The 14,966-nt window shown below is 46.8% G+C and overlaps 1 protein-coding gene across 1 annotated transcript in view; it reads left to right on the top strand.

Moving 5' to 3' along the window:
- LOC126278390 (myristoylated alanine-rich C-kinase substrate-like) overlaps nt 1-14,966 on the top strand; it is a 119,899-nt gene that overhangs the window by 50,706 nt on the left and 54,227 nt on the right. Inside the window, exon 4 of the mRNA XM_049978488.1 lies at nt 3,010-3,064. Coding sequence (XP_049834445.1) covers nt 3,010-3,064 — 55 coding nt within the window. The remainder of the gene's footprint in view (nt 1-3,009; nt 3,065-14,966) is intronic.

A 14,966-nucleotide genomic window follows, 5' to 3' on the forward strand; every position in this document is an offset into this window, starting at 1 on the left:
GAGCAAATCTCCGGATTTGGTTGCCCACCCCAGCCCTCATCCCATCTGCTCTTTTGATCGCATGTTGTTGCATTTGACATTCTTTCATTGTTTCCCTGTTTACGTCCCCATTGCAGTTTCTGCCTTTGGGGCCCCCTGCAGCTGCTCTCTTTACAGAGCACCTTGCATGCCTTTCCTCCTCCTGTCTTTTCTTCTTACTTCCCCCACGCTTTGTTGGCCTTCGGTAGATCTTCGCATTCCTTTCCTTGGGTTTCGCACGCGAAGCCCCTCTTTGCCTTGCCTGTTCCAGGCAGGCAGGGGCCGATAACTTCCCAGTTCGGTCCTTTTAATCAGAAACATATCAATTAGCCAATATGAATGAATAAAATTAGATCAATCTTAGTAATTCGGTCTGGGACGAGTGACAAAAATAGTTCCCCCTAAAGGAACCAGTCCTAAAAATGCTAAGTAACAAGAGACAGCACACTTCCATTCCGAAAGCACAGCAAGGATGACTTCTACAGTTCGCAGATATAAACAAACACTTCATGTCTGTGAAAATGTGTTGGTTAAGGGATCTGACGCTATTTTTAATGGAAGTCAACCAGGAGATCCCTTTGCACTACATTAGTTGCGAAGTGACACTTTTCTGAAGTAAACAGTCCCCCACCTTACGTAAATACTTCAAAAAGAGAAATAACTAGACACCTCTAAGGTAGTTCTCCAGTCCCTGATGCATAGTGTTACCGTTAGTCGATGTTTGTCAAGAGATTAAACTGTTAACAAATATGAATTATGTAAAATTTAAATGAACCTTTAAAAAACTTCTCTTCCATTACAATTTCTTCTTGGTTGAAGATTTCCATTCCGTTCTCTACAATACTCAGAGAAATGAGGTTTCACACTTGTAACTATTACGAAAGAAAACTCACTACACACACTGATTTTTCAGTGATTTGTCTAGGGCCAGTTACTGCCTGTTATCCTTGCAGCTGCACAAATGAGGAATTAGGCATTGTTAATGTTGCGGTGGTAAGCGCAGCAAGTTCAGAAAAATTTTTACTGCTGCTATTTATTGAGTGCTCGATAACGAATGGTTTAAGTGGTTGTACTGTTATTTCCTCAGCCAAACTAGACTTGACTAAAGTGATCAGACAAAAATATCATCCCTAGTCACTAACGCTCTTATTTCCTTAAAGGTTTAAATAATTAGCTTAGAGAACAACCATTACAAAGACAAGCCAAAAACGCTTTCCCTTTCCATTCGAAGAACAGAAGTTTGGATCCTGTTTTGAACCATATCATGCCAGATATTAACAAACGATTAAAGGATGGTTGAGATAGTTCTTTTCTCTGAGGAAGTTTGTTTTCACATAAAATGTTAAAAGCTGCCTTTGGCTGTAGGGGTGGAGGTGGTTGGTGTTGGAGCCTTCCCGCTGCATGCTGGTCTAGGCAACTCATGACGTGCCTCCATGAGTAGCTCACACTTTCATCCCTCTCATATGAGGTTTTAATTGCTTTTAGATGTGTTTTATCCCTTTTCTGCCCCATGCCACAACATAATTTTTATTTTAGGGGCAGCACTGGTTGAATAGCGGATGCTCTTTCACGCCTTGACTACAGAGGAGCACGGGTGTCACAGCTGTGGGTGCGACTCCCCCACCGCATGCACAGCCCTGGGGACGCCCACCTGCTGCCCTACCTATTTCTCTCCTTGTCTTTTTTTGTTGGCGGCCGAACGGACTTCCATCGTACCTTTGGCCTTTCATATTTCACTTTTCTTAGTTGGTGGCTAATAAGGGTACTTTGCTCTGTAACGGTCTTACTCGTACTTCATTAGGCTATCAGAGGTTGGATGTAAGGTGGGAGACCTCTCATCTGCTCAGACCTACGTGCCAGGCTGATCCATTCACTTCTCCATACATTTTTCTCAGTTTTGGCGTAAGTATGGCTTTCAATGCATCGGTCTTGCTGCTCCTGCGGACTTTCGTCGGTATACATATATCACATATGTCACTAATTCGAGGTACGGGGTCCTTGGTGTTTAGTCCCTTAACCCTCAATCAAGTAATCAATGTACTTGTAGTATTACACATTTGAGCACATAACAGAAATCAGGTACTAAACTGCAATTAGGAGTTAATTAAATCACGACACAGAAGTCATGATAACAGATATGGAGCCACTACCACCCAGATTTAATATTTTTAAATTACCATTTTCAAATATTTTTGTTTGTTATTGCAAGTGGAACATAGAGAAGTGTTTAGAAATAGAATTCTAATAATTCAATTATGTGAAATAGTTTACCAGCTTTTAGTTAAGCTCATGACATTTTCTATCTTTCACTGTGGATAGCAGTTATTCTTTAAACTTAATTTATTCTGCTCAAATCTTAGCGAAGACCTGACTTGACCGTGCTGTGCTGTATAGCCTTAGGTGCAGTAACATTGGCCTCGCATGTCAGTTCCGTCGCAATGTCCAGACTGCATGCACCTCCACTAACTCGTAGTATGGCTGAGCGGTTCTCGCTGAAGTAGTGTCATTTGCACAAATAAAACGGAGAGTTCAGTTAATTTCTCCAACATTGCTGCTTTAAGTGCCCTGATTTCACTGTATTCCTTCATATTTAAATACAGTCCCAACATTTTCAAATTCATAATAAAACGTACTGGAGGAATTATTACCTTTGCTTAGGAATGTCCATGTCGTGTAATTGGTTGCGATCTAAAATTATTAAATTTTTAACACTTTCAACTAAGTCACGTTTATGTTCGACACTGATTGGCAGAATGCATTTCGTCAGCAAGCTGCCATCAGATATGTAAGAGGCACCACTGGTGCCAATGAATCTTGCGACTGAAGGATGGGAAATAAACGGGACTGACGCTGGAAGTGTAATTTTTATGGTTTCCTCGCCACGCCTCCAACACCCTCCCCATACCGCCCCACTCTCCCTCCACCCTCCCCCTCCCCCCTCCCCCCGCACTTGGCGAGTGGCGAGTCTAATGGTTGCTTTCTCCTCCCCAGGAATGCAGCATGGAACTGGACGCGCTGCCTGCTGCAGCTGCTGATCCTCAGGCTGGTAAGTGTTTTGTAAATCTGACGTCACTGTGGCACAGAGTGCAGGCTTCAGCGCCTTGTGGTGTGGACGACCGTCCTATCTTAGTTGACAACTCGACATATGTCTACGGCAGTGCCCCCTGACGTTCTGTTGCTGTACTGAAACTCCTCAGTCTCGAGTGGTCATATGGTTTACATGTCACTGCCATAACTGGGTGTAGCGTGAGCAATCTGCTGTTCAGTGAGGTTACGAGGAACAGTTTTTACGAAAAAGGCGGGATATAGTGACGAAACGTAGGAGCAAGCAATAAGTTTATTAATGACCAAACAGAATTCATTGGGTCAGTTCTTCTCAAAGTGTGGTAAAATTCATTACCCTCCTGAGAACTGAAGGATTAGGAAAAACCATCCGAACACACATTTATTTGCTTGATAAAATATGTACTTGCGAACATGTACATTTCTAGAACCCAGTAAATGTCTGTTTTATCCTTTTTATCTTGTTTTATTGCCAATTGCAAGTTCCAGACAACGTCCAAAACTATTTTTCTGGTCAAATAATCGTTCGTTGATAGTCTCGTAATTGTTCTTTTCTGATATTTTGTTTTCTGTGTAGCTAGTTTTCTTATAATGGAGAGTGTGAAAGCATTGGTCAGAAGCAGAGGGTGTCCCTTCTGGTCGCTTAACATGCCCCCAGCTGCTTTCAAGGCAGGGCAGCCATCTCCCACCTTCACCCTTTAACCCCTATCTCGCCTGTACTCGTTCTCTTTTATTAACTGTCTGATAACCCACCGTGGTTTTTTCTCTTTCCTCTTCATAAAGTATTCCCGGATTTACACACACAGGATTAAGGGACCGACGGCCCCTTAGCCTGCCCACTTTTACTGCATTTATCCATCACTTCGAAAAGCGCTTTAGAGCCACTCTCAGTTGTCGTGTCGTCCCCCCACCCCCCACCCACCCCCATATACCCAGTCGAAAGACCCTTTATAGTAAGATTTGACGATTGCACAGCAGTCACAGCAAGCAGTTATTTACATAAAGTATCAAAGAGTAGATGTAAAAAGCAGTTTGAAGTGGAGTAGCCAACTATAATCAATCATGAGTAAGGATGTTGCCTCACTGAGATTCATTGGAAGAATCTTGAGGAAATGTCCAGCAAAACGAAGTACACTCGTTAGATTGATACCACTATTGCCAGTGAGTATGGGATCTGTAGCCAAATCCAGTGTCAGATGCCCTCAGGGGCTCAGCATTAGTTTCTGACCTGGGACTGGTAAGCGCCGCCAGTACCCTTTCACTGTAGAGCTCTGGGCATGCTTCAGTGATCACTGTATGGCGTGACAGTGTAATGTTGTGTGTTGTGGGAATGGGGTCTTGGCTTGACAGCTCGGATCGTCAGGATATGAATAATCCCTCAAAACCTTCATTGTGACCTTTAATTCTCCAACATTGTTCGACCACACCACGGGTGGTTCTCTCTGCTTAGGGTTAGGCCCTATGTATCTAACTTTATGCAGTGCTACTAATGCCAGCGTTTGGTCCCACAATGCTGAATTGGATGGCTGAAGCGACCTGTAGGAAGGTGCAGAGGCACTCGATGCAACTAGGACTGGGTCTGGGTTAGTTATTTTGGGAGCCGCCCACTCTGGAGGCGAGGCTGCCCTGCTCTCTCAGGTGAACGAAATTCAGGATAAGTCACCAAACGGATCTCTTAAGCTGAAGCCAAAAAAATATAAGGCGACGAAGCATCCCATCTTTACCAATTCTTATGCACCTATGGCGCAGAAACCTGTTCCTAAGGTACACACACAGACGCAGAGGACGTCCACTGTCCAACCACCCACCCACCAGCACCTGTGCTTGAATGTGTACATGCCAAGGCAAAATGACCAACGATAACTCAATCCAAGCAGTCGCCTCAGAAAGGAACACAAACAGTTAGGTACCGAGCGTCAAGAAGCCGTACGTAAAGCAAAGTGCCTCAGTGCTCCCTTCCCCCTCATCCTCGAAGGGACAGGGTGCAGGGAAAGGTGCACAGCATCCAGGCCAAAAGCTGTCTCGAGTGCCATCAGATGTCGTTCTTTCATGTCTGACAGATGAAATCATGGAGTTAGAGGTGCTGAATTCAGGCAGCCCCTATGCTTCCCCTGACTCTAAAAGTACTTGACCTCCAAAGTACAAAGATAGGGATAAATTAAAAGCACATTGATGAAATGGCTCATCCTACAGTGGGCTTGAAGGAGCTCAGGATGCAGGTGGAGGAACTCTTATCTCAGGTTAGATCTCTCTCTCTCTCTCTCTCTCTCTCTCTCTCTCTCTCTCTCTCTCTCTCTCTCTCTCTCTCTCTCTCTCCCACCACACCACACCACACACACACACACACACACACACACACACACACACACACACACACAAACACGACACACACACACACACACACACACACACACACACACACACACACACACACACACACACACACACTTGCATCAACCATACGTCCCAGAGCTAAGAGGCTATGTACTCCACAAGGACGACGACCTGAGTAGCAAGAGAGCTAGAGGAGGCGTAAGAAGTTTGGTCAGTACATACCACCACTACTCGCCTCCCCCCCCCTCACTTAGTATGACTGTACGAGTAATTGCTGTATCAGTGTGTGCATCATCCATTGACAGCATTCCATTTATTTGCTCCCACATGACGCACTTGGAGAGGCCTTAACCGAACTTATTGCAAAACTCCCCCGCCCTTTTATCCTCTGTGGAGATTTTAATGCACACAGGTACAGAAAGCTGGCTAAAGCCTGAAATAAGTTCTGCAGAAATTTTTACTAAGTCTCAGACGGTGTTCAGGAAAGATAGATTAGGCAGAATTGGTGGTGGAGTGTTGTGTCTGTCAGTAGTGGTTTATCTTGTAGTCAAGTCGAAGTAGATACTCCGTGCGAATTGGTATGGGTGGAGGTTATACTTAACAGCCGAATTAAGTTAATAATTGGCTCCTCCTACCGACCCCCAGACTCCGATGATACAGTTGCGGAACAGTTCAGAGAAAGTTTGAGTCTCGTAACAAATAAATACCCCACTCATACGGTTACAGTTGGTGGGGACTTCAACCTACCCTCGGTATGTTGGCAAAAATACTTGTTCAAAACCGGTGGTAGGCAGAAAACGTCTTCCGAGATTGTCCTAAATGCTTTCTCCGAAAATTATTTCGAGCAGTTAGTCCACGAACCCACGCGAATTGTAAATGGTTGCGAAAACACACTTGACCTCTTAGCCACAAACAATCCAGAGCTGATAGAGAGCATCATGACTGATACAGGGATTAGTGATCACAAGGTCATTGTAGCTAGGCTCAATACCATTTCTTCCAAATCCATCAGAAACAAACGCAAAATAATTTTATTTAAAAAAGCGGATAAAGTGCCACTAGAAGCCTTCCTAAAAGACAATTTCCATTCCTTCCGAACTGACTATGCGAATGTAGACGAGATGTGGCTCAAATTCAAAGATATAGTAGCAACAGCAATTGAGATATTCATACCTCATAAATTGGTAAGATATGGAACGGATCCCACGTGGTACACAAAAAAGGTCCGAACGCTGATGCAGAGGCAACGGAAAAAGCATGCGAAGTTCAGAAGAACGCGAAATCCCGAAGATGGGCTAAAAATTTACAGACGCGCGAAATTTGGCACGTACTTCGATGCGAGATGCCTTTAATAGGTTCCACAACGAAACATTGTCTCGAAATTTGGTAGAAAATCCGAAGAAATTCTGGTCGTATGTAAAGTACAAAAGCGGCAAGACGCAGTCAATACCTTCGCTGCGCGGTGCCGATGGTACTGTTATCGACGACTGTGCCGCTAAAGCGGAGTTATTGAACGCAGTTTTCCGAACTTCCTTCACCAGGGAAGACGAATCGAATATTCCAGAATTTGAAACACGAACATCTGCTAGCATGAGTCTCTTAGAAGTAGATACCTTAGGGGTTGCGAAGCAACTCAAATCGCTTGATACGGGCAAGTCTTCAGGTCCAGATTGTATACCGATTAGGTTCCTTTCAGATTACGCTGATTCTATAGCTCCCTACTTAGCACTCATATATAACCGCTCGCTCACCGATAGATCTGTACCTACAAATTGAAAAATTGCGCAGGTCGCACTAGTGTTCAAGAAGGGTAGTAGGAGTAATCCATTTAACTACAGACCTATATCATTGACGTCGGTTTGCAGTAGGGTTTTGGAGCATATACTGTATTCAAACATTATGAATCACCTCGAATGGGAACGATCTATTGACACGTAATCAGCATGGCTTCAGAAAACATCACTCTTGTGCAACACAGCTAGCTCTTTATTCGCACGAAGTAATGGCCGCTATCGACAGGGGATCTCAAGTTGATTCCGTATTTCTAGATTTCCAGAAAGCTTTTGACACCGTTCCTCACAAGCGACTTCTAATCAAGCTGCGGAGCTATGGGGTATCGTCTCAGTTGTGCGACTGGATTCGTGATTTCCTGTCAGGAAGGTAGCAGTTCGTAGTAATAGACGGCAAATCATCGAGTAAAACTGAAGTGATATCAGGTGTTCCCCAGGGAAGCGTCCTGGGACCTACTGTTCCTGATCTATATAAATGACCTCGGTGACAATCTGAGCAGTTCTCTTAGACTGTTCGCAGATGATGATGTAATTTACCGCCTAGTAAGGTCATCCGAAGACCAGTATCAGTTGCAAAGGGATTTAGAAAAGATTGCTGTATGGTGTGTCAGGTAGCAGTTGACGCTAAATAACGAAAAGTGTAAAATGATCCACATGAGTTCCAAAAGAAATCCGTTGGAATTCGATTACTCCATAAATAGTACAATTCTCAAGGCTGTCAATTCAACTAAGTACCTGGGTGTTAAAATTACGAACAACTTCAGTTGGAAGGACCACATAGATAATATTGTCGGGAAGGCAAGCCAAAGGTTACGTTTCATTGGCAGGACACTTAGAAGATGCAACAAGTCCACTAAAGAGACAGCTTACACTACACTCGTTCGTCCTCTGTTAGAATATTGCTGCGCGGTGTGGGACCCTTACCAGGTGGGATTGACGGAGGACATCGAAAGGGTGCAAAAAAGGGCAGCTCGTTTTGTATTATCACGTTATAGGGGAGAGAGTGTGGCTGATATGATACACGAGTTGGGATGGAAGTCATTACAGCATAGACGTTTTTCGTCGCGGCGAGACCTTTTTACGAAAATTTCAGTCACCAACTTTCTCTTCCGAATGCGAAAATATTTTGTTGAGCCCAACCTACATAGGTAGGAATGATCATCAAAATAAAATAAGAGAAATCAGAGCTCGAACAGAAAGGTTTAGGTGTTCGTTTTTCCCGCTCGCTGTTCGGGAGTGGAATAGTAGAGAGATAGTATGATTGTGGTTCGATGAACCCTCTGCCAAGCACTTAAATGTGAATTGCAGAGTAGTCATGTAGATGTAGATGTACTTTGGAACTCAATCTACCTGCCCCAGAGATAAATATGAGGCTTCTCATGCCATGTGCATACTTGCTAAATGTGGGTAAGAGCACTCACTTCTGCACAGCAACTGGGTCGTTCGCTGCCACTGCTCTCTCGCTTTTCTCTCCAGCTCTGCTCACACTGCTCAATGCGAAGTAGTCGATGACATGCACGAAAGTGGTCACTTCCTGATATGGATTCACCTGCCAGCTGTAATGGAACCCAGAGTGAAACCACCGGGACAGGTGCTCGGTAGAACCGACTGACACTTTATAGCTAGTTGCTTCAGACGGAGCATAATGCGAGTCTCAAGGCATGGATGGATCATATTACCAAATCATGCACCACATCGCTCCACCATTCAGTCCGCAGGACAACAGAAGAGGCTACATGTTCCTTGGTAGAGTGCCGAATACCGTTCTGCAGTCAGGATCAGGCGTCCAGCTCTGCATAGATTCGTGTCGGCCAACTGCAGAGCATGTTGCAGCCTTTCGGGTGACGAGAGCAAACAGTCGGCGAATTATTCGAGAGAGCAAGAAAAGGTCGTGACAACAGTTCCAGAACACTGTTAATAACTTCACCGAAAGTTCTGTTACGTGGGAGACCATCAGAATAATTTCTAGCAGAGGGGGCAGATGCCCCATAGCTGCTATAATGGGGAAACAACACTGTCCAAACCAATCCACGAGACATGCCCAGACTGTGGCGGCATATTTTGCCACAGTTACTGCGACAGACAGTCAGGGTCCAGGTTTCCAGCGCCATAGAAATGTTTGGTTTGGATTTCCAGTCCACCTCTGAAGATAATAACTGCCCATTTTCCATGTAGGAGTTGGATTTTGCATTGTCTGCAGCTCATGACATCCCCTGGCATGACAGGATCCATTAGTGTGCTGTGGCACCACACAAGATGAAACAAAGATATTCTCCTTGGACTCGTTAATGCCATTCTGCGTCAGGTCAGTTTCCCAGCTCGACTATGTAAGGTCTTTCACAGATTTTAAAAGAGGAATTAAAATTGTCATACTGCAGGTAGTTACTGTAGTGTTGCCCTCTTTAGCTGCATGGGAAGACCTTGGAGCGGATGGTCAACCGCCGCTTTGTCTAGACTTACTGTCCAGGCAACTCCTTCGTCAGTTTCAGTCTGGGTTGAGGCGCTATCACTCCATCTTTGACAACGTTACCCTCCTGTAGGCGGCTATGCAACAGGCTTCCTATGCCGACACCATCTTCTAGGTATATTTTTTGGAATCGATAAAGCCTTCGATACTAGTTGGAGGTATCTTCTCCTGGAGCAGCTTCACGAATGGGGTTTTCGTGGTTGTTCCTATTTTTTATTCTGTCCTTCCTCTCGCCACGATATTTTAGATACCGAGTCGGTGATGTCCTGTCTGACCGCGTCCTTCAAGGTAGTGCAGGTGGACGTGGCAAAGGTGGTGTCTGGAGGCACTCTCCCAGTTCCCCACTTGCGGTTCCTTATGGAAGAGGTGGTTGTGAAGTGTGCACGCTAGTGGCTGCATTAAAAGAAGAGTGACTTCTAACCATTTATTGCTGCAAATACACCTCTCCTTCAGCGATGCTATGGCGGTCCTCTGCCGCTGCTTGCCCGGGTGCGGCGCGAGCGCCCAGCAGCTACTCAGCAAGTCGACGCTGCGTCTCCACACTCAAAGAACGTGGCTCGTCCGTACGTGGCTTACACACGCCGGCCTAGGAGGTCCTGAATCCCTTCGCATAACTGTGGTTCATCTCTGCTCTCTGAACCGCGACGACGGTTGTCGTATGGTCGGGAAGTGTGCCGATCCTGGCCTGCCGTGCAGGTAGGCCATATGGCTCCGATGAAGTGTCAGAAACACTGGTGTCCTGGCCGAAGTCGAAACCCCAGGCCTTCCCATCTGCATTGGGAGCTGTCAGCAGAGCCGAACTCGTGACTAGTACTTACAGAGAGGAAGAAATCTCTGCAGCGGTTTTGAGTATGGGCAGTAAATTAACTTACAACCAGCCCCCCCCCCTCCCCCGGAGGTCCACAACTCTTTTGTGGATACGTGCCTGGTGAGCATGGGGCCCCAAGCTAGTGCAGTTCTTTCCTTTCTGGGCTGCACTACCCCCTCCTCCATCCCTCCTTGTCCCCAAACCTTCCCCCCTTACCACCCCTTCACACTCTCTCTCCCCCCCCCCCCCCAGGGGGTCCACAATTCTTTTGTGGTTACATGCGTAGCGAGCACGGGACCCCGAGCTAATGTGGCCCTCCTTCCTCTCTGGGCTGCTTACCTTACTGTCCTGCATCCTTCCCTACCCCCCATCTTCGCCCCCACTCCCCTCACCTCTGGCTCTTTCCTTCCCTTTCTGCCCCTCTGGGAGTACGGTTTGTGCCTGCGTCCGGAGACGGACGCTCGTAAATGTAACGCATTCTTCACCTTCTCTGCTTGTATGTCATCATTCTTCCTTTGTCCTCCTCTTTTCCTTACCTCTTCTCTTTACCCTTTTCACCACTGTGGCGTTTGAGACCTCTCTTCTTTTCTTTTCTTTTCTTTTCTTTCCTTTCCTTTCCTTTCCTTTCCCTTCCCTTTCTTTGTTTTTCCCTCTCTTTCTTCCTCCCTGTGTGTGTCTGAAGGCTGACCCACACATTTTCGTGCGTAGCTCGTGACGGGGTAACGCGTAATTCCCCTCCCTAAGTTCACTGAGTCTCAGCCACAGACAGCTCTTCCATCGTTGCCACAGTTTCTTGTTGTTTCTCGGTCTGACGGTCACAAATTCTCCACGGTCAACCCTTTCATTATTCAGGAAGGTGTCGATGCAATCGCAGGTCCTGTAAAGTCTTGTTCCAGATTACGGAATGGCACCTTGTTGTTAAAAACAGTCAGTGCCCTCCAGGCACAAAAATTGCTGCGTACTTCACTGCTCCACACCTTCCCTGTCTGGGTGGAAGCGCACCGCACTTTAAATTCCTCACCTGGAGTCGTTCATGCGCGCTCCCTCGACGGATTGTCTGACGAAGAGATTCAGCACTACCTGTCTGACCAGGGCGTAACGGCTGTTCATGGAGTTATGAAAAGGGTTGACACAAACATTGTTCCAACCCGTACTGTCTTCTTGACATTTGACAAAGTTCAACTCCCATCGAAAATAAAAGCGGGCTATATGATAATTTCCGTTCGCCCCTACGTCCCAAACCCTACGCATTGGTATCGGTGCCAGCAGTTCAATCACACCAGCGAGTCCTATTCCAATCCGGCCAAATATGTTACGTGTGGCAAGGATACCCATGAGGGTGCTTGTCCATCCCCATCCCCTCGTTGCATCAACTGTATGGGTGACCGCGCTGCTTCCTTCTAGATTGCCCCATTTTTAAAGATGAAAAGCTCATTCAGGAAATCAGAGTGAAGGAAAAGGTGTCGACCTTTGCTGCTCGAAAATAATTCGAAGTCGAAAGCCCACTGTGCCTCAGATAGGAAAATACAGCACTGTCCTTGCCTCTCCTTAGCCAACAAAGGAGGTGGCCACGCAGACTTGTGACACAGCCGTCAGATCGGCCAGCGCAAAGATCGCCCGTTCAACCTCCCCACTTTCGCCTGCTCAATCTATGGCTCACCCTTCATCGTGTTCTGCTATATGTCGATCCCAAAAGTCAGACACCCGGCCTTCCAAAAAAGAGCTTACTCGTGAAGATTTTTTACTTACCCCAACTTCACAACCATCAGTTCCTCCTTCATCTAAACATCGTTTCCAAGAAAGCTATTAAGAAACCCAGTTCCTCTCCTCCACAACGGCGTGTCTCCTCTATAGCAAGACCCAGCGTAACCGCTGTCTTCTGTGTCTCCTGAACAACCTATGGATCAGGATCTTCTGCCTTCGGCTGAGTGCCGTTCCACGCTGTCGGTCGCACGCTCCGAGCAGTCGTTCAGTTGACGGCAACCTTGATCACATCCTTCCATTTTCTGTCCACCCTATGTCCATTATCCACTGGAATATCCGCGACATTCGAGCCAATCTGGATGAATTGTCGCTCCTCTTACTATCCTACTTGCCGGTCATCTTCTGTCTTCAGGAAACAAAGCTGCATCCCCACGACTGCTTTGTTCTCCCCCACGTTTAGTCCGTCCGATTCGATCTCCCTCTGCTGAAGGCACTCCAGCACATGGAGGACTCAAGATACTTCTCCATAATACTCTCCATTATCACCCAATCCCCTTAAACAGTTCCTTCCAAGCTGTCGCTGTCCGTCTTTCCCTTTCTGGATACACCTTCTCTCTTTGTACTGTATACATTCCATCGTCCACACCAATGGAACGAGCTGATCCCCTTCATCTTCTTGATCAGCTTCCACCCCCCATATTTGCTTCTACTTCAATGCCCACCACCCGCTTTGGGGATCTCCACATCCATTTCCGCGTGGCTTACTATTGCTAGATGTCTTCCACCAAGCGGATCTTGTTTGCCTCAACACTGGGGACCCTACATTTTTGTCTGCCTCAACGACAAACTTCTCTCATTTGGACCTCTAGGTTGGTACTGTTCCACTAGCTCGGCGCTTAGAATGGTTCACCCTTGCTGATATACGCTCGAGTGACCACTTTCCATGTGTCCTTCGATTGCAGCCACAACTGCCATATATGCGCCCGAGGCGCTGGATGTTTGCCCAAGCCGATTGGACACTTTTTTCGTCTCTAGCGACATTGGATGACCTTCACTTTCCTAGCGTCGACGCTGAGGTCACACATATTACAGACGTTATGCTTACAGCTGCGGAACGTTCAATACCTCGCACCTCTGGCGCCCCCCAGTTCCTTGGTGGAACGAGGCGTGCCGTGACGCAATACGTGAGAGGCTACGTGCTCTTCGCGTTCTCCGCCACCATCCTACTTTGGCCAACTGTATCCACTATAAGCAGTGCCGTGCTCCATGCCGTCGCGTCCTCCGCAATAGCAAGAAGGCAAGCTGGAAATACTTTACTAGCTCAATTAACACCTTCACTCCCTCCTCGGAAGTTTGGAGTCTGATTCGACGGTTATCAGGAGCGCCTAGTTTCTCCCCGGTCTCTGGGCTCACTGCCGCGCATGATACGTTAGTGGATCCCGTCGCAATTTCTAACTCATTGGGTCAACAATTTGCTGAGATTTCGAGCTCTTCAAATTACCCGCCAGCGTTTCTCCCGAAGAAACGTGCAGCGGAAGTGCGACCTGTTGCTCTCTCCTCTCAAAATCGCGAAAGCTACGTTTTCTCCATGTGGGAACTCCGACATGCACTCTCTTCTCGCTCCTCCGCCCCAGGACCGGATTGTATCCACATCCAAATGTTGCTGCATTAACGCGTCTGCGTTATCCCCTTCACCTTTATAATCGAATTTGGACCGACAGTACTTTTTCCAGACGATGGCGGGAAGCTATCGTCGTTCCTGTTCCGAAACCTGGAAAGGACAAACATCTCCCCTCTAGCCATCGCCACATTTCTTTCACGAGTATATGAGTGTATGTAAGGTTTTGGAGCGTATGGTGAATTGCCGTTTAGCTTGGTGGCTGGAGTCCCGCAGTCTTTTAACACGTGCCCAATTCAGTTTCCGAAACCATCGTTTTGCGGTTGACCACCGTGTTGCTCTCTCCGCTTATATCATGAACAATTTTCTCCGGAAACGCCAAACAGTAGCAGTATTTTTTTAATCTGGAGAGAGCATACGATACCTGTTGGAGGACAGGCATCCTCCGTGCACTGTTCTCTTGGGGCTTTCGAGGTCGGCTGCCCCTTTTTCTTCACAAATTTATGGCAGAGCGCACATTTAGAGTGCGGGTGAACACTACTCTCTCCCGTACTTTCTCCCAAGAAAATGGGGTACCCCAGGTCTCCGTGCTAAGTGTTGTACTGTTTGCCATTGCCATAAATCCAATTATGGACTGTCTCCTTCCTGATGTATTGGGCTCCCTCTTTGTGGACGATTTTGCGATCTACTACAGCTCTCAACGGACCAGCCTTCTTGAACGACGTCTTCAAGGATGTCTCGATTGCCTCCACTCTTGGAGCATCGAAACAGGCTTCCGCTTTTCTCCCAGTAAGACCGTTTGTGTTCATTTTTGGCGTCGTAAGGAGTTTCTTCCACCCTCCTTACATCTAGGACCTGTCAACCTTCCACTTTCGGACGTCGCTAAATTCTTGGGTCTCATGTTTGACAGAAAACTGTGCTTGTCATCTCACGTTTCCAATGTTTCGGCTTGCTGTCTGCGTTCCCTCAACACCCTCCGTGTCCTGAATGGCACCTCCTGGGGAGCAGACCGAGTGGTCCTTCTCCGTCTCTATCGCGCCTTAGTGCGCTCGAAATTGGACTATGGAAGCATAGTTTACTCCTCTCCTCGGCCGTCTATTCTTCGGCGTCTCGACTCTATCTACCACTGTGGATTACGTTTAGTGTCTGGAGCTTTTTACACAA

This window comes from Schistocerca gregaria, chromosome 6 (genome assembly GCF_023897955.1).
Source record: "Schistocerca gregaria isolate iqSchGreg1 chromosome 6, iqSchGreg1.2, whole genome shotgun sequence".
Classification (NCBI taxonomy): domain Eukaryota; kingdom Metazoa; phylum Arthropoda; class Insecta; order Orthoptera; family Acrididae; genus Schistocerca; species Schistocerca gregaria.